Here is a 25,380-nt window from a genome sequence, read left to right as displayed (position 1 = left end):
TACCATGTTTCCTTCCTCTGACTCACAAGTCATAAATCACCTTAATCTCAACAAATCGTAAAATTTTGCGGTAAGATAAAGTTTGTCCACATTTATTTATGCTTCATGCAATCATGCATAACCGTTAACCCTGAACAAGGCACAAATACATCCACTATATACGACATTTGGGGTTTTCATCTTCTTCAATAGGACAAAACCTTCATTTTCCCATCACTTTTTGCTCCCCTCCACCGTAAATTATATTTTACTGCCCACTCATGTTGGACTACTTCAATTTTCTAATGTGTAAACAGATTTCAATTTTTATCCATTTTTCTAATTTTTATTCACTTTTATTTTATTTTATTTCTTTTGTATATAACCATCTTTCACCCTAACTAATATATGAGTTCTTATTATATATAGTCTTCATTTGTTTTCTTTTACTTGCTACACAACCTAATTCATAGTACACACATAATAGATTAGAGAATGAAAGTGGACAAATTATCAAATAATTTACGAAGTATAACATAACATTTAACTCTTTCCCATTCTTAAGTGTTAGAATTTAGTTTAAAGAATTTGTTTGTACATCTTCTCTAAATACTTCTTAAAATTGTATAGCCTGAGATTGTGTTGTAAGTATATTTCTCATAAGTTATCTTTGATTTTGGTTGTTACAGACTTACAGTAACGAATAGAATAAGTATAAACGGACATACGAAATATGATAATATGATTAGTAAAAAAAAAAACATAGAGATTAGAAGGTAAAATTAGAAGGGGGTAAAAAAGGGTCAAACTTTTCGCAACTGAAGGAAGTTGGACTCTGACACGTTCACTATTCAATATAGCATCACCCACGGAAAAAGCCCAATTTCTCAATCTTATCTTCCTAAACTACCCCTCCATTTTATTCTCTCTTCTCTATATTACGAAGGGTATTTTAGGGATTCTCTCTCAAAGGTTCACCTCGTAAGACCCTTTAAAAGACCCGAAAAGCGGGAGTTAACGATAAAGCCGTGATATTCTCATAACCCAAAATCACACACTAAAAAACTCAGTGAACTAGAGAGAGAAAGAGTGAGAGACTGTATTCATTTTTCTAGAGAGAGAATGTGAAGAAGAAGAAACTCAGAAATTTCGATGGTGGTTTTCTGATTTCTGGAGATTGAGGAGGTTTTAGAGAGAGAAAGAGAGAGTTTAGGTGCTTTTAGAGAGAGAAAATGACAACGACAGGGATAACAATCCATGACCAGAACTTAGAGAAGCAAATCGAGAAGCATATGGGAGGTTGTATGGCTGGTTTCTTCAACCTCTTTGATCGTAATCATCTTCTTTCTGGAAAACGCCTTTATCCTAAACGTCTTCCTCCTTCTATCTCTTCTACGGTAATCATTTGATTTGATTTGATGATTTTCTTCATTAGTTTTGATTTGTAAATTGAATGATGGATTAATTGATTGAGTTATTTTTGGTGTAATTTGATGAATTAGGCTGGTGATTCTGCATCAGAATCAATCTCAATCGTTGGATCTCCTCCGCCATTATCGACGGACTCTGAGAAGCCGAAGCAGAAACCTCAACCAGACCTTAAATCACCAGCGCCGGAAAGTGTACCGGCAACGCCAAACTCAACGACGGAGTCGGTGAAATCATCGCCATGGAAGTTCAACCGAGAAGCTCCGAGGCTCTCGCTTGACAGTCGAGCAATTACCGACGCGAAAGGCGGACTTCGGCCGCGAGAGATTCGAATCAACACTGTTTCCACTTCCGCTTCCGCCGCCGAGGATGCGAGAGAGAATCAGCGTCAGTCTCCGAGCGTTATTGCTCGGCTTATGGGGCTCGAACAGCTTCCGAGCTCTTCCGGTGAGCCGCCGGAGAAGAAGGTTGAACTTCGTCGATCGGCTTCCGAGTCTAGATCGAGAGATTACCGGTTTTTTGATACTCCAAGCTTTCTCTCTCCTGTAACAACCAAAAATGAAGTTATAGGAGAGAGAAAATCGGATCAAAAATCTGGTATCACTAGAAACCAGAACAACAATGGCGGAAAAATTAATAATATTCAGAAAGTAAAAAATCATAATGTTAATAATTTCAATAATAATAACAATAATCAGCGGAGATTAATGGTGGAAAGGAAGAGTTATTATGATACGGCGGATTTTTTTCCGCCGGAACTTCCGGTTAAGCAGCAGCAGCAGCAGCAACATCAAGCGGCTGTGTCGATTTACGGCGAAATTGGACGGCGTATGAGAATGCGAGGAATCGATGAGCCATTGAAGGATCTTGAAACTCTTAAGCACATTCTAGAAGCTCTCCAGCTCAAAGGCCTTCTACATTCATCAACTGCTACAACAACTATGTCTCGCAACAACCGGAGATTCTCATCGGAGGAAGAATCTCCGGTTGTTTTAATGAGACCGGCGAGGTCTCCAGTGAATAATCGCCGGAGGAATGTGAATAATGCGAATAATATTTCCTCCGGCGAGAGTCCGAGGAGAGAGAGACCGGCGAGAAGTCCGATGAGGTCGCCAGGGAGGAATGAGAACCGAAGTTCGAGTCCTTCGATTCGACGAAAAGGCGGTCCTTTAAGCGTCGAAACGCAGAGGAGAACCAATGAAACGACGACGACGACGACATCAAGTAGCAGCAGAGTTTCGCAACATTCGCCTGTTCATTCACCGAAAATGACACCTACAAGGCGGTCTGATCAGACGGTGAATCGGTCGCCTCGGAATCGGCGATCAACGGTCGAGAATTGTGAGGGAGATAGAATCCTCAGTGGTCCTGCATTGGCAGAGGATGAAGCATCTACGACTATTTCCGAAAGTAGTTTTAGTACTACTTCACATACCGACAATGAGGTAAATCTTGATTAATTCTTGGTATTAATTTCTTAATTAAAATACTAATATAAGGTCTGTTGCTAATCATGATTAATTGATTAATCTTTGCAGCGATGGAGGGGAGAAGAGTATAGAGATGGACGGAATCTACTAGAGAGGTGTGATAAGCTATTGCACAGCATAGCTGAGATAACAGCAAACTCGAACTCGAGCTCGGCGGAGTTACAGCAACCGAGTCCGGTATCGGTGCTGGACTCATCATATTACAAAGATGAGTCGTCACCGTCCCCTGTTAAAAAACGTACCATTGATTTCAAAGGTATACACTTTAAAACCGTTATTACGAACTTCGCATTATATTTTTGACTTTTGATGATGACGTTTCATGGCTGTTTTACATGTTTTATTCACACGATTTGTCCTCTTAACAAACACAACTCATGATTTTTGTTACGTAAGATTGGGGTTTTTTTTTAATGAATTCTGTAAGGAAATCTTTGTTATATCATTTCAAGTAGTACCACTTGTCACTGTAACGATCACGCTTACGTACTGAATCTGTGATGAACATGTTATGAAAATCCAATTACGGCCCTACAACTGTAATCTGCCTCCTTATATAATTATCAAGAAATTACCTCTTGATACTCTTGTATGATAAATTTTTATAATTTGACCAATTCTAATGAACTAATGTAGTGATTGTAACGTAATCGTTAAGAAATAAAAGATTCCGATCAATCAAGAGAAAGGAATGAACATGTTAGAGGTTGGATTATAATGCACATGCAAGTTTTAGATAAATTCTCCTAATTGATATTAATTGTGGTCTAATAATAGTTAATGCTTGTAAAGTTGTAAGTACTGTATGTCTCTTGAGATAAGAGATGATTATGTTCGGTCAATCAATTGATATTGTGACACATATCCAATGAATGATCAATAAGAAACAACTGCTATGTTATGTTATACGGTTGATACTCCGTATTGGGTATAAACTATAAAGTACAAGTATAAATTCCATGGTCACAAACCTTAAACTCAATAAAAGCTTGGTCAATTGGGTTAGCATTGATATTGATGTTATCCTCGTATTAGTCGGTAGTCAATGATTATTAATTAAGGTAAAATGAATGAGAGTTAGTACTAGAGAATGCTTGTTTAATTAAGTTAGAATGAAATGCTGACCTTAAGAAAGAGGGTGGGATATTCATTGGTCAAGATGCTTAAAAACACAGACTGGCAATTAAGTGAGCCAATTCAATCTGATAAATAGAGCCAATCAGGGTAAAGAAGAGGTTTGATGTTAGCTCAGATTAGTGGCCAGTGGGGTTGTTTCTGGGTTAAATTAAAGTAGCAGGGGAGCCTTAAACCCACACATGATCACCTGATCCCATCACGTGGGTTGCTCTCTTTCTCTCTCCTCTTTTTTTATTTTTATTTTATTTATTTATTATTTTTTTTTTTTTATCTGTATTTATGAAAACAAAAGAATAATACTCTACAGTATTAGATTTAGATATTAATCACACTTTACTCTATAATTACTCATTTATAAATTTTAACTGTAGGCCTTCTTTGGTGGTAGTGTGGTATTATTATGAATTAGCTTTGTTTGTAAAATCTATAGCCTCACTTGGGAGTGAGGCCGCGATGATAAATAAAGACCGAACACAAACCTCATGGTTGGGAAGTCGGTACTTTTAAACACAAGGAATGGCGAACTATTTAGGGTGATAAATGGAAATTTTATCTGAAAAGAATGGATACAAACATCATGGTTGGGGAGGGGGGTACTTAAAAAGCATACAGTATTAATAGTTGTGTTGTCATGTGTTTTTCAATTAATTGTATCCCTCATTCCCGTAACCTTCTAATCGGAGAAGGCGCATTTCCTTTACACAATGACACTAACATCACTACAGTAGGAATTTAGTGTAGTACTACTACAGTAGTAGGGGTACCAAAAACTAAGCCTTTGCATTTTCTTCGTTTGCTAGATTAGGTAAATATGTGTAGGATACAGATTAGACCTCCATTGAAATGGTAATAAATGAGATTAATTTACAAAGATGAATGATCTGTGTAAAGTGGTTGAGGATCTTTAATATTTTGATGAAGATTTTCTGCTCAAATTTCTTCCAACTGACATGTTAACTGTCGCATTCAATTTTTCCAGCCTTATGTTTATTAAAAATCTTATTTATGGTCCTTTTTTATAAGGTATTTATTATTGGAAATTTTGCATAAAATCACCTTTTAAATCTTTTTTTTTTTGCATATAACCGCCTTTTAAAAAATATTTTGCAAAAGACCACCAATTTTAAAAAATTTGTTGCAACTTACCACCAGTTTTTAATGCAGAACAGTTGATGAATTTGGCTAAAAAAGTGGTAAGTTGCAACAAAAATTTTAAAATTGGTGGTTTTTTGCAACATTTTTTTTAAAAGGTGGTTATATGCAAAAAAAACAAGATTTAAAAGGTGGTTTTTTGCAAAATTTCCTTTATTATTTGTGTTTTAATCATACTTGTATGAATTTTTTTTTTTGGAGTACTTTGGACTGAATCCCTGACTTAATAATATTTATCTCTTCATTTCTGATTACCAGATCAAGTAGTTATGGAATTGGAAGATGAACTATTGTGGAGCCCATCTTCAATAATCCAATTATCTAAGCTTGATAATGACATTGATTCATCAGACGACTCAGAATTCAGCTATGTTTCAGAGGTACTCAGAGCATCAAATTACCTACCAGACGACAACACTAACTTATTTCTGTTACTAGAGAAGCAAAGTTCGATTAGAGGCAATAAAGACAAGTCCAAGGCTTCTATTCTTCAAAGGAAGCTCATTTTCGATACCATCACGGAAATCCTTGATCGAAACAGACAACTCCCCCCTTGGAAATTGATTTCAATCTCAAATTCAGCCTCCGGGAGATCAGCATTGGAGCAAATTTGGTCGGAATTCCAAAAAAACCGCGAGCAAGGTCCATCAGAGGATCTCTTCGAGGTCATATGTGGGGTGCTAAAAAAGGACTTAGCTGAGGACTCAGTAAACGGATGGGCCGATAGTCCGGTAGAGATGTCCGAGGCGGTGCTTGACATCGAACGAATGATATTCAAGGATCTAATCGGCGAAACCATCCGAGATCTCGCTACCTTTGCTGGTAAAAGTATGGAACTACAAGCACCTTGTAGGAAGTTAGTTTTCTAAAAGCGCGGGAAAAGAGACAAAATTAGATAATATGCAAAGAGTGGAGATAGAGAGCAGCTTTTGGCGCGCTTTTTCTGTTTAGCGTTTTTATATTTTTATAATTTTATTATTTTTAATATCCACCATCAAAAGGGCCCCCCTCCACTTATTGGTTAGTTTATTATTAGTAGGAGTTAATTTTAATTTTAATTTAATTTTTTTAACTTAATTTCTAAGCTTTCGTCGGCCATGGTTTTTTGTGGTAATTGTATGGAATTGTGGACTTAGATTTGAGAATGTAGGCTCAGCTGAAACCCAGGCAAATCTAACGGTCACTTTTCTTTTTTTTTGTTTTGTAAAAAGATGTAAAGTAATTAGGAGATTTTTAGTTAAAAATAATTATAAAGGAAGTGTCATGTGAAGAGCATGTGGGTGAGCTGAAAAGGGCAGAAGAAGGTGTCATAAGGTTGTATGGAAACAATAAAAAAGAGAAAAAACAAGGGTGGGGTCCAATTAGGATTAATGTTTGGTGATTAATAATTAAAAACGGGGGAAATCCATGTGTTTTTTGTCTCTAAGTAAGATAGATTTGTAATGATGAGTAGTACTTGTATTATTAATTTGTAATTTGTATTAGTGTTGGTTGTGATAAAAGATTTATGGAAATGACAGAGTGAGGTTGAAGATTATATCCCCTGCTCATTGTGATGCACGATACTTGTTGTGGATTTATTAGAAAGGCATGGCCCCTTTTCTTTTTAGCCCTGTCATGGCTCGTGCGCTCAACTCTGAATTCCCCCATTTTCGTTTGTTATTATACCTTCTCAACCTCCTTCAATGATGATTATTACTTTAACACGTTCTCTCCAAACCTAAATTACTCTCAAGGTTACGTTTGTCAGTATCCTACCTTGCTTTAAGTTAGATGACATATTTGATTTTTAATAGTTAATATACTACTCGCTTTAAGTTAGTTGACATATTTTGATTTTTGATAGTAATCACAAACTCTGTATATATACGAAGTAGTTTGCTTTTGAGGTTACCTTTGTAATTTATATTTCAATGTTACGTGAAAAAAATTTATATATTTGCAAATGTGATAAAATATTATGTCAACCTGATTTGAAAAAGAGAAAATATAATTTCGGCCACTAGGTATGTGAATGGATAGAGTGAATTCATCATCATGGATCATTCACTTACACCCGCAAATTAATTGGGTTGATCAAGGGAAAAGAAAACTTAATTTCATTAGTTATTTAAAAAATCTAATATAAATGTTAAAAGTAGAACTCAATTGCAATTTGCAAGTATGTTTCATCTTAGGTCTATAAATATAATACTTGTATATATCTAAGATGCATTTAATTTAATTAGATGAAAATAGTAAAAACTAAATAAAATAAAGAGATATTCATGAACGTTTATATGTATTGCATATATTTAAGAATCAAACTACATATAGTGTTTAAAATGACGATCTTATTTGTATACGGTAGTAAAGATAATTGAGCATCCCATTAATTATACAAATAAGTAGTAGCCTGCCAAAATAAAGTCAATGATTATTAAATACAAATCCTTAGCCTAAATGATAGTTAGACTAGACAAATAAATCATGAATTAAGGACAAGAATTATTGTATCCTTCAAATGATCATCATGAAACATAGAAGAAATAAAGAACTAATGTACACAAATGATTTAATTTGTTACACCTCAAACAACATATACAGCTTTCATCCACTATAATTAAATGCAATCGTTTTCAAATTCAAACCAAACTAAATATATATATCCCCATTCAAAGAACAAATCCAAAAAACCAAAAACAATAAAAAAAAAAAAAAAACAAGTCAAAGATAGAAAAAGAGGAGAGGGATGTAACATAGGCAGAAATGAACACAATACAATCCAATATATACACACTCCACTGAACTAACAATCATAGCCTTTCTCACATGCTAACTGAGCAGAAAGAAAAGCTTACCATACAGCATACCATACCCTAAAAAGTCAGATCTCATACACTTGTATTATGCCACACATAGACTAGCCTCGCCTAGGGGAGTTGCGCACCATTCTTCTCTCTGAACAATAATAACCCATTTACTCATCATTGGCTTCACATAAATGTGCCATCATTTTGTTACTACTATTTTTTATTCAATACTCTCTATGTTTCTATTGGATTTGGCTCTTACGAAAATGGTTAAAATTTACTCCATGCATCTGCTTTGAAAATAAATGTCAACATAATAGTTAATGCACAATTTTGATTACTCTTATTGATACTCGCTCATCGTATTAGGACAGAAGTATACATTACTCCGTATTCCGCTAGACAAATCTTAAAACATCTTATATACCAACATTACAGAAGTATCTATGAAATGCTGATGTGCTGAAAGTATTCCGTATTCCGCAAGACGAATCTTAAAACATCTGATATACCAACATTTGTTTATAGTATACTATACTAGGGATAAAAGTGGTCAAAAAAAAAAAAAAAAGGGGGGGTCAAGATAAAATATGAGAATAATGCAAAAGGTCAATTATATTATCATTATTTTAGAACAAAAGGAGGAAGATTTAAGTTAATAAAATATTTAATTAACCAAAAATAAATAAATAAATGATAAGAAATTAAAGAAAAAAATAGTGGAAATGAATAATGAATGTGAAGATAAAGGGGCCATTTTATGGTATGAGAAAAAATTATGAGACATTAGAAATAGATATATAATTGAATAGGTGTATTGAATATGCAAAATTGATGCATGATTCTATCTTCCTTGTTACTCTTACACATGTGGGGCAGTAAACCGCATTTTAATGTCGTTACATTCAAACAATGCAAGCCCATATTTTATTTTTCTTCAATTATGAATAAGAAGGACCCTTCACTGTCTCTTTTTTACCTACAAAATTATATTCCTTCCATTTTTAAAAAAGCAAAAGTGATTGCCAATCACTATGGTTGGATGTATTCTTAGATTTTTACTAATAATGTACGAGTCGAGTAATGTTCTGATTTGACAAGATTGAACGAAGTAACTAAGCTAAAAAGTTATTTAGGTAAAAGCCTAGAGATATGTTAGTCTAACAATAGTTATAAGAATAGTCACATTTTATCCTAGTTTGGCAATAATCATCTTACACTCAGCATATTGGTAGAGATTTCTGATTGGATAGACGATGTTGGTCATTGACTCATTGTGTTTATTCGTATAATGTGTAATGATAATAAAGTCATACTTTACTTTTAATTCATTCTATTCGTATATTGGAAAAAAACATTTAGGTAAATTAAAACTCTAAGAAGATAATAATAAGACCGAACTATGGAATTTGAATGATTTACGCGCTTCATCTATATACCATACAAAAAGTGCAAATAATTAAACTAATTGCAATAGTGAAGGCAATTGTATTATTTTTTTTCTCCAAAATACCCTACATGTAGTTATGAATTTGAGTCCCTCTGTCTTATTCATCATTCATCTCTTAGATTGGTCCTAGCTCTACTCTTTTTCAATTCCATGTCACCAAAATTGTTGATAATGACCATACACAAAATGATAACATTTGACCGTCCCAATTTGATAAGACTACCAGAAGAAATACACATATAGGCGGATATGGAGTTGAAAGTCTTTATTGGCAGTATCATACACTCCATTGGAAAGAAGCTAAGGGAAGAACATACATTTCATATTTTTTGTGGAAAATAATATAATGTAGAGTATTTAGGCCTATTTTCAATGGACTTATTATACACTAGTTTTGAAATGGAGATAGTGATTGTATTGTTGGTGTGAATGAGTGATAGCACTCCTATTTCATATGTTTTTGATGTGAGATAACTGGTTACAACTCACATGTTACTGAATTATATAATATAAGGAATTGCTTGCAATATAAATAAAATGTCTAGCTACATGTTTAACGTTGGAAAGCAAAATAATGAGCAACATGCAAGCTATTGTAGCCCAAACAAGTTACGTTACTTGATTAGAAAAGAGACAAGTAAACTCCACTCATATTGTGACATGTGTAAAACTATATTTTTTTTTTATATATATATTTTTTTTTGCAAGCTACAAGGCCCTTGTAGCTCACCATTGGAGAACTCTGTAGCCAAAAAATGTTGTAGCTTAAAAATTGATGTGGCAAAGCAAGCTACAAGGCCCATTGGAGATGCTCTAATACAAAATGTTTTAGGTGTATATTTAACATTTAATTAGCCATTTTTTCCACTATGATACTTCCAAATTTCATGTGCACATTACAACTTTTACATAAAGTACACATTATACTGTTAAAATCAGCGTTTTAACGCTTTGAGTTACCCTTTATAATTTTTTAAAAATTTCATTTAGTGGGAAAAATGGCTAAATAAATATTAAATGTACACCTAAAATCAAACCTTTGGTTGTATTTTTATTTCTATTTCATCCGAATTCTGGTGTATGTATATCACAATTTCGATGAATGTACACATTTTTTGCTCCATATTAGTTAACATGTATTGACTTTTGACACTATTACTTTGACTAACATTTGTGATTCGTAGATATGAAAAAACACAGTCATGTGAAATCTTATTAGATTCGTTTTAATGTCTACTTAATTTAAATTTAATTTTTAGTATATTTTAATGTCTATTTAATGTAAGTATATTTTTATAATTATATAATTTAAGATAATTTTTACAATGACGAACGTGATAAAAAAAAAAAGTCAACTAATTTGAAAGAGAAAATAAATAGAACATCACCTAGGTTTTTTTTTTCTTTCTTTTTTTTTCATACTAAATAAAAAATAAAAGAAAAAGGAAAGGAAAAAGAAAGCAAGAAAAGATAATGTGAAATAATAATGGGAATATTCTCATCCAAGAACATGGGCCTTCCATTATACACTAACTTAATTAAGTCCATTATAAGTTCTCTGGCCCAATTTTGACAGCTTGCCTATGTCATTTCCATGCAATATTATCGACAACTATATATAGTTATCCAACAATATCCTCTCTTGTCCCTCTCTCGTACAAATTTCATTAATTTCTTTGCCCCCTTCCAAATAGGTAAAAAATTAATTTGTATATTTATTTTTTAGAAAACCCAAAAAACTAATTATAATTTTTTTTTTTTTTTATATATATATAAGAATATTTTGAAAGTTTTTTGGTGTATTAGTAAATTAAAGCCAGGACCAAAAACCAGGTACTGTACAAAAATTTTTACTTTAAAAGTTTCATTATTTAGTGACCATGTTTGTCTAAAAAATGGACCATTTTTCATTAATTATATTAAACACAGTCCTTTTTAGATTATAGTACATAGTTGTCAATTTCATACTTAGCTAGGCACTTTATCAAAATTAGGTCCTTTTTATAGATATCTGGTTTGTTGCTAACCCAACTTATGGATTTTGGGCTCACATACATTAATTGAATTGAATGCAATAGAGAGGTCTTTGATGGTCCCTTTCTTGGGTTAGAATAGAGCTAATTAAACATGGATTCTAGTCAAGTTTGCTTTTAACAATCAAACTTAGTACACTGTTTAATTGTCTTGATAATGAACATGTTGTTAGTACACTGTTTAAAGTTGGCTATATAGGGGGAATGTCTATATTCCATGTGAAGATAACAGCACATGGTCCACCCTAGTGGTGAATTACGAGTTGACTCGTAGTCAATGATTAGTCAATTTCCTTTTTTTCGGTGGCAAACTAGACTAGTAACTTGGTGATACTTTAGAGGCTTATGATAATAAATACCTTTATTTATTACATCAGGATTTTGTAGTGGTTGGCATAACAAATATTATATGTACTTGTATATACTAATTTTCAAATTAACCGTTTTTTCTCAACCCTTACATACAATTTATTACTCAGTAACTTTTTCGTTAAGTTAAATAGTATTTTAGTAAAAACAATGTGGACTAAAGAAAGTCCTTAATTAAATGGGCTGAAGACAAGCCCGGTCCAGAAGTCTTTCAGTCTTTGGGCCAAAGATTCCTACACAACAAAACACATTAATTGACCTTGGAGTTTGTCCGAGAAACGACCCTTCAATGCCTAAGTCAGTCCTTTTAATACAAAGTAAGAGTATTAAATGATATGCAAGAGAGTAAATACTTGAGGCTAATATTGGATACTTGAATAGGGTGTAAATTGGACCTTTTAAGGAGGCTTGGCATGCCCTTTGAACTGATTCTTGCACTAACTTAAGCCTATTGGGCTTGGTGACCCAATAGAGAAATGAGGTCCAAAATGGATGGGCATTTTGACATCCAAACATAGTGAAGGGAAACTTACCAGAACAACTACTCTTAGTAAGTAATTTGGTTCATTTACTCTACTTTTTGACTTTATTAATATGGTTGGTTCATACAATTAATGACAAATCAATAGTGGTAATTGGGCTCAAAAATTCAATTAAAAGACTTTGTTAAGCAAAAAAAAAAATTAAATGCATATTGCAAAAGAGTAGGCCCAGTCCTATGGACCAGGCCTTTGTTTTGCAACCCAAGAGTATAGACGAGGAGTTCACTTCCCTTTATATTTTTTTTTTGTAATTCCTCTTCATCCTTAAATACTTTGTAGATCATATTTGATAACTTGATGTTCCACCCGGTTCACCCTTTGGGTTAATCTAGATTCGAGGATCAGTTTTGGGTGGTAAGGTTTCAGTCCCCTGCCAATTGTTGTTGCGGGGGATCGAATACGCGGTCCTCCCTACCAAGTGTAGCCCCAATCACCACTACACCAACAACCAATTTGATAACTTGATAAGAATAGTTAGTCAATGGGACGGGCGAGGATGGTTTTGGAGTTGTACTCGTCGGGGCAGGGATGAAGATGAATTTTGGACTTGCCGCGAGGGTGAGGATGGGGATAATAATTTTAGGTACGGATGGGGATGGGAAGGCCAACATCCACCCCGCCCCGCCCCCTTAACATCCTGATAAGATATCATTTCCCAATATTAAACATACAATGTACGAAGTATTTTTTTTATTAACTAATACTCTAAATCAAATCTTTAAGATATCAACGTACGTAGACTTTCTCTCTTTGGAATTGTTTGTAGACAATACAAAATTTAATCTCTTTAAGTGCTGTGACCTAATTCCTTCAAAAAAAAAAAAAAAAAAAAAGAAGGGTTGTGACTTAATTTTGGAAAAAGACCCCATGTATTCACATTTTGATTTATTTTTTTTTCAAAATTGGCCTGAAAGTGTCGATATCTTCAGTTTAGATCATTTTTGAATTTATTGAAGCCAAAAAAGTAATAGGTTAGTGTGCTTCCCATGGACCTCATGGCCCCCGGAAGGCCACTTAGATAGGTGGTGGAATCGTCAACTTTTTCTTTAAAATGTTAATTTAGCCAATCATGTATACTCCTCCATTTCTTGACCTAAGGCCACCATGGGCCTTTTTGTGACTGACTAGAGGTCACACATGATTCCAAACAACATTATAAGCTATGAGATGCATCCCTGCATCCCAAAAGTTTTCAATACCAAGTCACAAAACCTCAAAAATAAGTCTAAAAATGTGGATTATAGCCTTCAGTTTGGAATTTTTTTACTTTTTTCGGATTTGGAAAGTAAATAGGGTCAAAACGTTTTCATGGATCATATAAAAAGCTCGGGACACCATTCAAGTAGTTGGAATTGTAAATGTGCCTTTAAACTGTCAAATTAGTTGATTACATGTACTCCTTTCGTTGACTTAAGGACACACCATGAGCCTTTATGTGAGCGACTATTGATCAATCACATCGAATTTCTTCAACCAAGTCTATTGATGCTAATATACACACCTTCAAACCCTTTTTCTTTTGGGTGATTTGTGGGTATCCAAGTGTGCCCCTCAAACATATTGTCCCTCCACTTACCCTAGAATCCCATAATATTACAACAACTGATTTTTTTAAAAGGACTCAAAATTACATAATGGTGATTTCCACTTGCATTTCATGAAACTTCCCTTTTGGGCTTTGCTCTATTAAGGGCAGAGAAAACTCCACCTAAATCTAAGCTTTGTCTACTTATGGCATTTTGTATCTTAATTGGTGGCAAACATTGTTGGTCCACCTTTGCTAGTTTTTCTACTAACAACCCAAGTTTATACAGGTATATTCCTTTTCTTTTAATAACATGTGTATGATTTTATTCATTTCACAAACATTGAAGTTTTCCAGTTGGCCTAAGATGAGATTCATAAACTTACAGTAAGTAGACAACTTATATAGCTGTAACAATCCACTAATGTTGGATCATCATGTCAACCACTAATGAATTATCTCTTCATTTCTCATATTCTACACTAGGTTAGTAATAATCCAAGGGGTGGTAGGTGGGGGCCATTTTTCTAACTCTTAAATTTTCGCGCATTTATGGAATGTGAATGAGCACTTGTCTTACGTGTAAAAAAATAAACAGAATTTACTTGATTGCCTAGCTGAGCCACCTAAAATGGAGCAAAAATTCTAATCATCTATGCCTGTAGTCACAAAATAAATAAATTTAATAGCCGATTCCATAACTTCATTTGCCTTTTATGCACTTAACTAACACAGGGACCTACAACAAAGTTGTTTCAAGTCCATAATGCAATTGCAGATTGTACGGCTAACACATCATTCACTGTATAATATCACCATTTAAGTCCATTTTCTAATCATGGTCTTCATAATGCACAACTGAGCAAGTGTTCGTGGAGATTTCATGTTTGGATCAAATTGAGGGCCTTTAGCATCATATAGCATGCGGGGCTCATACGTGTCGCGGCCGTGGTGGTAGCATGGGATCATATTAGGAGCACCTTTCAGTAGTATGCCTCTTATTGATTTTACCTGAAACAAACAATGAAACATAAACATTTTGATTTTTTTTTTTAGGTAAGATAAAGTTCTGATTTCTCTGAAAATGGTAGGGGTTTTAGTCATTTTACATAGTTTATAGCAAGGTTGCTTTGTAGCTGGATCTTCATCAGGAGTTGGTGGTTCCTCACCAAATATCATATCACAACTCATATCTTCAAAATCTGTAAAAACATACAGTTATAAGAAAAATTACATATCAAATATAAAATTTTACCAATTCCTAGAGTTTTTAAGTGCTCCTGAAGTCATTTTTAGGGTAAAAAAGCCGGTATTATATTGTAGTTGGACTAACTGTTAGTTGATTTCTGCTGATTATAACAGATGGTATATCTACTGGTTGCGATACATGAAAATGCCTAAGCTGTCGACTCCTGACAAAATTCAGGAAACAGATTCATAACCATCTAGGATGATATCTTGCAGCTAAAAAAATAAAGTGCTGTTTTTATAATTAAGGAAAGAACAAAATGTGATTTGATGGCATGTAAATTATAGTGTTTCCATGCACCCTTAATGGTGTTATTATGGGACCCTTAGTGTTATTAGTGCAGATTTACTGTTAATTTTTCGACTAATTGGTAACAGTTAGTCTGTTAGACATACTAGGGACCATGGTGATTGGCATTCCTAGAGAATCCTTGATGAATGTTTGAGTTGGAAACTTGCAGAGGTTTGTGCACATTCCTACACAGTTTGAGCTCTCTAAAAACCTGATTAAAAAAACAAAGTTAGAGTTATAGATAATAGAGAAACATAATGGATTAAGCTAGCTAGTTCTTTTCAATATATATGATCGATTTATCTAATCACGGTAGTTTGCACCAAGATCATATTGTTAGTACATTACCTGCATTTCTTTACGTGCACCACGTTCTTCTCTGATGTTCCGTTGAACTCTGATTCTTTCAACTTCATCATAAGTCCATTATTAGACTTGTAACACTCGGTTTACACAATTCAAAATACTTAAACAAGTGCTTAACAAATTTTCATGTTAAGCATGTTTATAACTACACTATCAATATAACTTGAAATTTTACCTCAGATGGTCCAACTAGCCAAGCAAAAAACAAGCCAGTGAATTTGGCTAGGAGTTCTCTTGTAAACTTACAATGTGGTACCAATGCCTTCAACTGTCCATGAAAAGTTCAGAAAACGATTACTGATTAGTCATTGATTCTGCATACAAAGTAAAACAGGACAACTCGATTTAAGAAAGTACGACAGAATATCACATTAAGTAGTATCCTATCAGATTGCCAGTAACTGCATCATCCTTCTGTTTTTATTTTACTTCTTCAGTTCAGAAGATTAGTTGGTTGTCTAAGATACTCGTTAACTAGTAGGACTACGGCCTCATTCTCTTCAACTTATTAAAATAAATTTATGTCAAATTTGTTTTGACTAGTACTCTATTTCTAATGCCAAACAATATGTAAGATTCGATATACTAAAGAACAGGTTAAGAGTACTTGCCAAAGGAAAAATTTCCTTAGGAATGGATCTAGCAAGACCTTCCAAGCTGAGTTGTCGTTGTTGCACTGAGTCAAACTTCACAGTCACTTCTTTGCAGGTTTCCAACAAACCATCATAACCTTTCTCTTCTATCTGAATGCCTGCATAAAAATATATCAGTCAGTTTTGCTAACTAGTATATAGGACATATAAAATAGAGATCGAATTATATGTTTGTTTGCTACTCCGTATATTACAAACCTGCTACAGCTTGTAAGTTTTGAGAGAGATGGTTAATGGCCATAAGATCAAGCCAAGTATCGTGGTAGCAAGTTATCTTTGGCACGTTTGTTACCTCGAGTACCTTGTGAGCTGATGGTTTTAGTGACATAAAAGGAGTAAAGGACATGATCTTGTTATGGTGCATGTATTTTCTGTGAGGGCAAAGGAAGGTTAAATGAGAAATTCTGCTGTTTATCGCGCTTGTATCCATGGATGTTTGTTTGATAATTGCAATAAAAAGTTGAGAAGAACTTCCCTTAAAATTCATGCTTCTATTAGACTAATATATAGAGGTATTAGAGAACAACCAATGCTTCTTGTGTGCTGTTTTCCTGTATTTTGCTCACACGTCTATATTTCAAGTGTTGGCTACAGGATAGCAAACCATCTAACAAAGGGCAAAATGTCCTTATTACCCATGAGCGAAATATATAGTTAAATTTCGGTTAAAGAAAGAAAATGCAAGGACACTATGGACATTTCGCTCTTTAGTTGCCTCACTATTAGACAACTAGGCAATGCTCCAATCATCATTTGCATTCACCTTACTGTTGCAATAGTGAAATTTTTGTTTATAGAGTTCCAAATCTATCAAATTCATCTTTAAACTTACAAATTAAGATTTACAGCATCAATTTTATCTTTTCTACGAAGGTATATGCAGAAATTTAACATTGCTCCAAATTCTAATTTAAATTAACTGATACGAGTATAAGTTTAGTTAACGAACTTCAAATTGAATATTTTGGCTAAGCAATGTTGCGAGTAGATTAGTACCATACTACCATGTGATGAAGATATTGATAATGCCATCAAAAGAACTGGATGTGCAAAATGCACATGTATAAATTCTCGACTAAAAGCTCAATATGCAATAGAAATTCACTGATTCAATCAAGCAAGAAACTTAATTGAGTCATCAAACAAACACATGTTACAAGACAAATCCAGTTAGAACTGCACAGAGACCAGAATGAACTAAATTGACAAGCACCTAAATAGCTAATAAAATATCACACTTAGAAATCCTAGAGGTTCGGCAGAAAGATATTACAGCTGAAATTGCTAGAATGGAACAATCCCACATATACTTGATTCTTCATCCTAAATTATCAGATAAAGAATCCTTAATCCTTGGCTGATTTGTTAATCAATGACTTGTGAATGTGAGGGATAACACCACCACCAGCAATGGTTCCCTTGATGAGGGTGTCGAGCTCCTCATCCCCTCGAATAGCAAGCTGCAGATGCCTAGGAGTGATCCTCTTCACTTTTAGATCTTTGCTTGCATTTCCTGCTAGCTCGAGCACTTCTGCAGTCAGGTACTCAAGGATCGCTGCAGAGTAGACAGCAGCAGTTGCACCTACACGGCCATTGGCCGAGGCTCTTGACTTAAGGTGACGGTGAATTCGACCAACTGGAAACTGAAGAACCCCACACAGACAATCCACACAAAGTTAATAATTTGAAAAAAAAAAAAAAAAAAAAAAAAAAAAAAGAAATTAAACATCAAATGAAGTCAAGGGGAATATATCACACGTCAACAATGAGCTCATTATAAGCAGAATAGTTGTTTAGAAAATCTAGCAGAAACGTTACATGTTCAAGGGAATAATAACAATATTCAATAACTCAAGTTTTCATGGCAATTGTAATATAAGCAGTGCCACAAATAGGACAACAGAACAGGCAAAGGCAGTAGCTAGACTTGCAGAATAATCACTGATAATCAGAATATTTCTAATAGACATGTAAGTAATCCACATTAATACAGGGGAATTCTTACACGCTTAGATTGTTGCACAGGGGAAAACCATTGGAGAGAAGTGACACTACTTAACTAAGACCAAGTACACATACCAAATCACTAATAAACAAATGGTTGATTCTTCAATCTGTCTATTAGACTGTTTAGAATACTGACACAATGCAATGGAAGAAACACAACTGACCAATTCATCAATTAGTGATGAGTTGAAAACTTGTGTGCTTCTCATAACATACATGTAGATTTCTTTCCAAACAGCAAAAAATTCTTTGATTTATGACCAAAAAAAACTAGTGAAAAGTTTGCCCAAAAACATTATATCTCCACAAATTCTCCAAAAATGTAATTCTATATATATTGATTAATGGAAGGAATTACAACTCATAGAGGTATATTATTCGAACTATACCTTAAGTAAAGAAACTACTCCTTCACAGCTTCACCCATAAACAGTTAAAAACCAGTGCTGTTGATTTTACTTCTTTAAGAAAATTGACTATGAACAGATGACTGACTAAACATGCTAGTTGTAGTTGCTTGCTGAAACAGATTTTGACAGACTTTTACCTAAAGCTTGTGCCAACAAAAAATGTGTAGACCTAAATAGAAATACAAACTAGAAAAGTCAAATTCAAATCAATGCCATTAATACCATGCAAGAGTTTGCACATAGCTAATGAGTGAATACAATCCACATATGTATATGACATGCCATTTTCAAAAAACATAATGGACTAACAGATTTCTATAACACTTGTATACCTTGTAGATACATCATCATTAAATCCTCACAAAAAAATTGGCATTAATTAACTCACATGGTACCAAGAGCCATGAATTAAACATCTCTTATAGTTTATACTACTTAAGCCCACTATAAAGAAGTGAGCTAAACAAAGAACAAAAACTCTATCAAGGTTAATTCCACCCATCTTTCATGATCAACACCTTTTCTCCTTATGCCAAATCTCTAATTATATAGCTTCCTTAATGCACATGTAACTAGTTACTAATGAGAAAAAATGCAATTCTTCTATTGTTGTTTTGAGATGTTACTTAAACAATTCAATGAAGCCACACAATAATGGAACTTATCAATAAGTGATGGTAAGTGAACAGTTGTGTAGCTCACTAGATCTTATAGAATTCACTAAATAGTTGTCTTTTGGCTGAAAAAACTACACAAGCGAAGAAATAAATTAGCAATGTTTGGGTAAACAATACTTAATGACTTGGCCCAAGGATCCCCTTTCATTCAACATTAAGTTTCATTATTGGACACTACCAAAGAAAATTACCCCCAAACTTCAATTTTTAAAGCATATAGTTTCAAATCATAAAGATATGTTATTCAACAATGTAACTTGAGTAAAGCAAGAGTAACTTCTCCATCCTAAGCTCAAGACCTCAACACATGCTTCCTAAAGCCTTAAGAGTATTTGAATGCATCATATAATACATTAGGTGCTGTTGATTTCACTTCATTTAGATACATGCCTTTGAGATAATGGAAAAGAATAAATGCTTGCAAATCATGAGAGCTTATGCTAAGATACATCTTGGTTACAACTTAAAAAGGATTTTAGCAGTACTTATGCTTACAAATAATAAGATCATCTACTTAATTTTCAATACAAACTAAACAAGTCAAAATCAAATTAATGACACTTATACCATGTTAGAGCTTGTGCATAGCCAATAAGCAAAGATAACTACCATTAGTATATGAAACACCATAATATGGCCCAAGATATATCATTTTGTTATGGACAATAAGTTCACAACGATTGTATACCTTGAAGAATTTAAATACTAAAAATCCTCACAAATTAGAATTTATCTAACACAAATCCTAACAGGATATCAGAGCCATTATTGAAATTTTAATCTTTATTGAATGACACAGCTTCAAAAGTAAGTTTAACTACAAAGTTGATAATTATTGTCAATTGTTTATGATTAATTTTTAGATCACAATTTAGCATAAAACAATATAGGACAAGGATAAATGTACAAGAAGCAATCTATCACCCTTCAAGAACCATTTCAAAAAACAAAAAAAAAAAAAAAAAAAAGAAAAAACAAATGAATCAATTAGCTTGTATTGAGAGGTATAATAAACTACTAGCAGATCACCATCAATGGCTTTAAATATAAACCATTACAACCACACTAAAAAAAGAAAGGTATAACTTTTATTCCAAGATCACCAATTTATGAGAGCTTGATACATTTTATCATACTAGTTGGGTAGTTGCTAGGTACAACAAATCATGACTCAACAAATGCAAACATAAATGATAAAAAACAAATGCTTATATGTACTTTACTAATCAAATACTCTCAACTACTAAACACATCCATGATTAAGCACAAGTATATGTTCAACTATCATGCTTTTATCCAAAGATAATTTTTTACACTTATATTTTAGCTAGTAATAATACTTTGTAACACAAAACAAGATATGATACATAAAAAAGATCCACAATTAAAGACAGAGAAAGAACAGGAAAGACTACCTGAAGACCAGCTCTAGAAGAGCGAGAAACAGGTCTCTTCTTCTCCTTCTCTTTGTTACCCGCTGTTGTTTTACCAGCCAATAGCCCTTTTCCTCCCTTTCCCGCCATTTTTCGTCCTTAAATTTCAAGATCTTCAAACCCCAATAAACACTGAGATTTACACAAAAACGACAGAAATCATCAAGATTAAATTTTTATCATCACATGAAAAATACTTCGAACAAATTGAGTTTGAAATCTAAAATTCAAGATAAAACCCTCACAAATTTTACAAGATTAACAACCCAGAAACTAAAAATAACCCCCAAAATTAGAGATCTGGGTCAAACCCAGGAAAGAAAAACCCCAATTTGAGGGTTTTAAAGAACCAAACCCAGAAAGAATAATACCCCAGACTTCTGAACAAGCAAGCAAAAAAAACCCAGATTTCAAAGATTAATAACAGATAATTATCGAGAGAAAATATGGTGAAATACCGAAGAAAGCAGAAAAGCATACCTGCGAGAGAATTAACAAAGGAAGAAACTTTGGTAAGAAAGCGTAGAGAAGGAATTAAATAGAGGAGAGAGAAAGTGGGTTTTGAAATTAATGGCGGTGAACTTACGTTTTGATTTTAACAAGGCGTTGAAGAGCGCCAATTCCCTGAAATTTTCATGGAATTTCTGGGTTTTCAAAGTTTCGAAATTTTGCCGCTTTTTCTTTTTATTGAAAAATGAAAATTATTCCAAGATTTTTGGACTTGTTTTACCAAATTTATTAATGTGGGCTTTTACCGTATTGACATGAAAGACTTTGGGCTTTGGCAAGCCCAACTCATTCGTATTAGCAATTTACTAATCAAAGTCCATACATTTGTCAAGAATGTATTTGATGCAAATTTGTCAAGAATGTATAAACATGTTACTCGTACATTAATGATCATATTTGGAACAGCTACGACGTCAACTCAACATCGGTCCGGTCCGACCCGGCCTGAAAATAGGGCAGGTTTGGACAAGCCTAATGACGCATTTTAAGTTAAAAACCCAAGTCTTACCCCAAAAAAACCCGACAAGTCCCGTACTTTTAGCGGGCTTGGGCACGAGATATGATGTTAAGGATCGACCCGGCCCGCTTTTTGTATCATCTCTAGCTTCAAGATTGCTTAATTGGCCTGTCACAAACTGGCTCGCTTAGAACCAAATGTTGTTTCCCCAACCTTTTTTGTGCTAAGCAAAAACAAAAAATTGAAATTAAGGTTTAGTTGAACTAGAAAGTAGAAACCACCCCGGCCAATGGCTAAAAAGGTCCAAACTTGGGCCTTGACCCCAGTGGGCGGTAGCCTAGCCGGCTAAGTACTTACCTGCAGCCACCTCCATGGCTCCATTAATACTGCAACAGTAAGCTATTTTTCATAGTTTCATACTCCACTTCCCCTCCTTATTTTAATACTGTATGATTCAAATTGTACTAGTACATCATACCATTGCCTAGAGCAACACTAGGTTCAAGGTTCGAATCCTACAGCCTTCAGCTTTATATATTTGTTATTGGCTTCTACACCCCAAGCTCACAAGGTACCAAAATATCAATTTACCATAGAACATTAGCTCTAATCAGGTCAGTAGTTAAATAGAAACTGAAATAAACAAGATACGGAGAAAACACGTTTTGATGAATGATACAGTATACAAATACAGAAACATAATCATATGATACAAGACATGCACCATCTGTATTACTACACAAACATGAAAAAAATGCCAATATTGCAATATCTAAATTCAACAGCAAGATTCTCCCAACACATAAAATACTTATTCAAAATTATTCCAGCGCAATACATTGCAGCCATTTAACTGCTATACGTACAAGTATAGCAAAAAACTTTAAATGTAGAAATTGAATATACGAAAGAATGCAAATGATCTCATATGAAGTGACATACATTTTTCGGTTGAAAGTTGTTCAAAACGTTCAGCAAGGTGTAGCAAGCAACTCAAAATTCACGGATTTCTAACTTAGCTGCTGCTGGAAGTTTACTGGAAATCTGATCAGTGCATTTTCGGATGGCATCAAGCTCATCTGGCTTTGGCAAGTCACACTCCCATTTGTTGAGGTACAACCTTTTACCAGCAGGAACAACAATCATTTTTTCCAAAGCAACTGCTGATTCAATTAGCAAAAGAGCTAGTTCAATATGCCCTTTTTGACCCAAGAAGCCACTGAGTTCAATCTCCCGAAGATGTTCATGGCGAAAATCCGTTCTTAAACCCTTTTCTAATTCAGGAGTGTAGAAGTCAGGGCCCTTTAAATGCAACCCAAACTTATACAGAGAAGGGACTGCTCTAAGCAATTTAATGAGCCCGGTAAAAGCACCATTTAGACAAACAACTGACATAATCAATACCTTAAGACTGGCCAGTATCGGCAAAATCTCATAATTCATATCAAACTTCTCGAAAAAAAGATCAAGATCCAAGATTAAAGTATGGAGCAATAGATTTTTACTCATTAGTTGGCTAAAAATCTCATCTATCCATCCCAGACGCAGCACCCTAAGCTTTGAGATATTTTCAAAGGAGAATTTTAATTTTGGTCCAATATATGTGAAAGATGCAAGATTTCCTGCATTAACTTCCAGTATGACTAAATCATGACAAAGGTATATGTGCAAAAATTTCAACCGGATCAATGACTCTGGGATTCTTATACTTCTCAGATTCACAGCTGAGCAAACAAACAAGTCCTCAAGAAGCAAACAATTTGACAGCAGATCCTCAAAAGATTGGTCTGTAACAACCACATAGGTCAAAGATACCAACTTAAGATTCTTGAAACCACTAAAAGCAGGAACAACTTCACATCCGCCCAAACGAAGCTGGCTTAGACAACAAAGATTGGTTTGAGGACTAGCCACTTGGGGAGGAAAGAGCCACGAACCGATGGCACTTCCCTTTCGGAAATGTAGGTTAAGGCTTTGCAAATTGCACTTAAGGGCAAACAAGACCCAACGATCAATGTAACATACCACTTCCTCGGATAATTCGTAGTGCCCTGAAAAGGTAGAAACACCAATTGAAGGTGACACCAACTGGCTAACAACCCCATCCACCAATCTAACAAACTGATGCGTTCTCAAACACTGCTCTACATAACCGAGCTCCCCGCCAAACATGTTATAGGTATCAAATGTCAAACTAGGAGATTTCATCCACAAATTCATCCACCTCTTTGAAAGCACACCAGTACTCACAGCTTGTTTCAATGGCAAGAAGGATAATATGTGAAGGAGAAGTTCATCAGGCAGCAAACTTATCCTACCTAGCAAAATGCTATCAGACTTCATGTCTAACAAGTCACCCAATCTAAACTGTTTCCTTTCATGCATCCCTTTGCACCTAAAATTAAATTAACACATTATACATCTTGTTATCTTATAATCCAATTTACTTATATACATAATACCACTAATTCTTTATGTATTATTAACTTATAATATAACAATTGGGAAAAAAAAATTGCCAACATAACAGAAATGTTCACAACCACAGCATAATTGAATTGAAATAATCTGACCCTTTTCATCTATGCAATTAAAAACCATAAAAATCAAATACCCAGTTCATATTAATGAAAATCAATGGTAAGAATCGAACAAGCGAAGTTAATTACAAGAAAAATACACATTTTGAAGCTAATATCTATTCAATAGGGTAACTAATTAGGGATGAATTACCTTATCCCTGAATATTTCAATTAAATACAATCAATATCCTACAATTTGTATTAGAAATTCATTCAAAACAACAAATATAGACTATCATGACTATTAATAATCTTAATTTTGATAAAATCATGGAAACATTAAACGAAAATAAAAAAGCAAATTTACCTGATGAGAGAGAAAATTGAGTGTGAAGTAATGCAAAAGCAATCAACAGCGAAGAAAGAAGGAAATAATCGTTGAACCTAACACTCAGATTAACTGATTAACAAATTTAAACGGGAATAATGGGATCGGATCGCTTAAGTAGTGTTCATACTGAATTTTACTGAAAAAAGTGACTATGTACGAAGCCCGTAAAAGATATTTGGGGCATACGCCTCCATAGTCCATAATCCATAATCCATAATCCTAGTCCATACCTAGGGAGTGGATTTTTCATCTACTTACGTACGTAAATTTATTTGTTACGATAATAGCGTAAATTGATATAGGACATAATGTAAAGAGCGGTGATATCAACGATATTACGGTTACAAGTCTATAACAATTCGTTAGATTGTTTCTCCGACAAATTATATATTCTAGCAATATAAACGAAGGATATGACTTGGTTTAGCTTACACACATCTGATCAAAAATCCAACTGATATATTATACATTATTAGTTTAACTGGTTTTTTTTTTTTTTTTTGGACATTTTTTCAAA

The 25,380-nt window shown here is 34.0% G+C and overlaps 3 protein-coding genes across 5 annotated transcripts; 1 reads left to right on the top strand and 2 right to left on the bottom strand.

Annotated features, from left to right (window-relative positions):
• Nucleotides 1-992: 992 nt before the first annotated feature.
• On the top strand, nucleotides 993-6,725 carry LOC110734433 (protein LONGIFOLIA 1-like). The gene is made up of 4 exons (XM_021914588.1): nucleotides 993-1,376; nucleotides 1,482-2,852; nucleotides 2,946-3,153; nucleotides 5,445-6,725. Exons 1-4 carry the CDS (start codon nucleotides 1,212-1,214, stop codon nucleotides 6,053-6,055), a joined length of 2,355 nt encoding a protein of 784 aa, XP_021770280.1. The 5' UTR covers nucleotides 993-1,211; the 3' UTR covers nucleotides 6,056-6,725.
• An 8,018-nt stretch (nucleotides 6,726-14,743) lies between these two features.
• On the bottom strand, nucleotides 14,744-16,983 carry LOC110734135 (beta-carotene isomerase D27, chloroplastic-like). The gene is made up of 7 exons (XM_021914188.1): nucleotides 16,655-16,983; nucleotides 16,415-16,554; nucleotides 15,979-16,071; nucleotides 15,786-15,847; nucleotides 15,542-15,648; nucleotides 15,007-15,099; nucleotides 14,744-14,908 (listed from the first exon to the last, which is right to left on the bottom strand). Exons 1-7 carry the CDS (start codon nucleotides 16,941-16,943, stop codon nucleotides 14,868-14,870), a joined length of 825 nt encoding a protein of 274 aa, XP_021769880.1. The 5' UTR covers nucleotides 16,944-16,983; the 3' UTR covers nucleotides 14,744-14,867.
• A 499-nt stretch (nucleotides 16,984-17,482) lies between these two features.
• LOC110734432 (probable histone H2A variant 3) lies at nucleotides 17,483-25,080 on the bottom strand. Of its 3 annotated transcripts, none has more exons than XM_021914587.1 (3): nucleotides 22,893-23,027; nucleotides 20,966-21,115; nucleotides 17,483-18,099 (listed from the first exon to the last, which is right to left on the bottom strand). In XM_021914587.1, exons 2-3 carry the CDS (start codon nucleotides 21,071-21,073, stop codon nucleotides 17,803-17,805), a joined length of 405 nt encoding a protein of 134 aa, XP_021770279.1. In that variant the 5' UTR covers nucleotides 21,074-21,115; nucleotides 22,893-23,027; the 3' UTR covers nucleotides 17,483-17,802. The 3 variants fall into 3 exon arrangements, 2 of the variants coding, with proteins under 2 accessions (XP_021770279.1, XP_021770277.1); XM_021914585.1 differs by lacking the exon at nucleotides 22,893-23,027 and adding an exon at nucleotides 21,464-21,574; XR_002513805.1 differs by lacking the exon at nucleotides 17,483-18,099 and adding an exon at nucleotides 24,840-25,080 and having other exon boundaries at nucleotides 21,030-21,115; nucleotides 22,893-24,345.
• Between the last annotated feature and the right edge of the window lie 300 nt (nucleotides 25,081-25,380).

The sequence above is a fragment of the Chenopodium quinoa genome, unplaced genomic scaffold, assembly GCF_001683475.1.
Source record: "Chenopodium quinoa cultivar QQ74 unplaced genomic scaffold, ASM168347v1, whole genome shotgun sequence".
Lineage (NCBI taxonomy): Eukaryota > Viridiplantae > Streptophyta > Magnoliopsida > Caryophyllales > Amaranthaceae > Chenopodium > Chenopodium quinoa.
The sequence above is the reverse complement of the archived record's forward strand: the minus strand, read 5'-3'. Positions and strand labels throughout refer to the sequence as shown.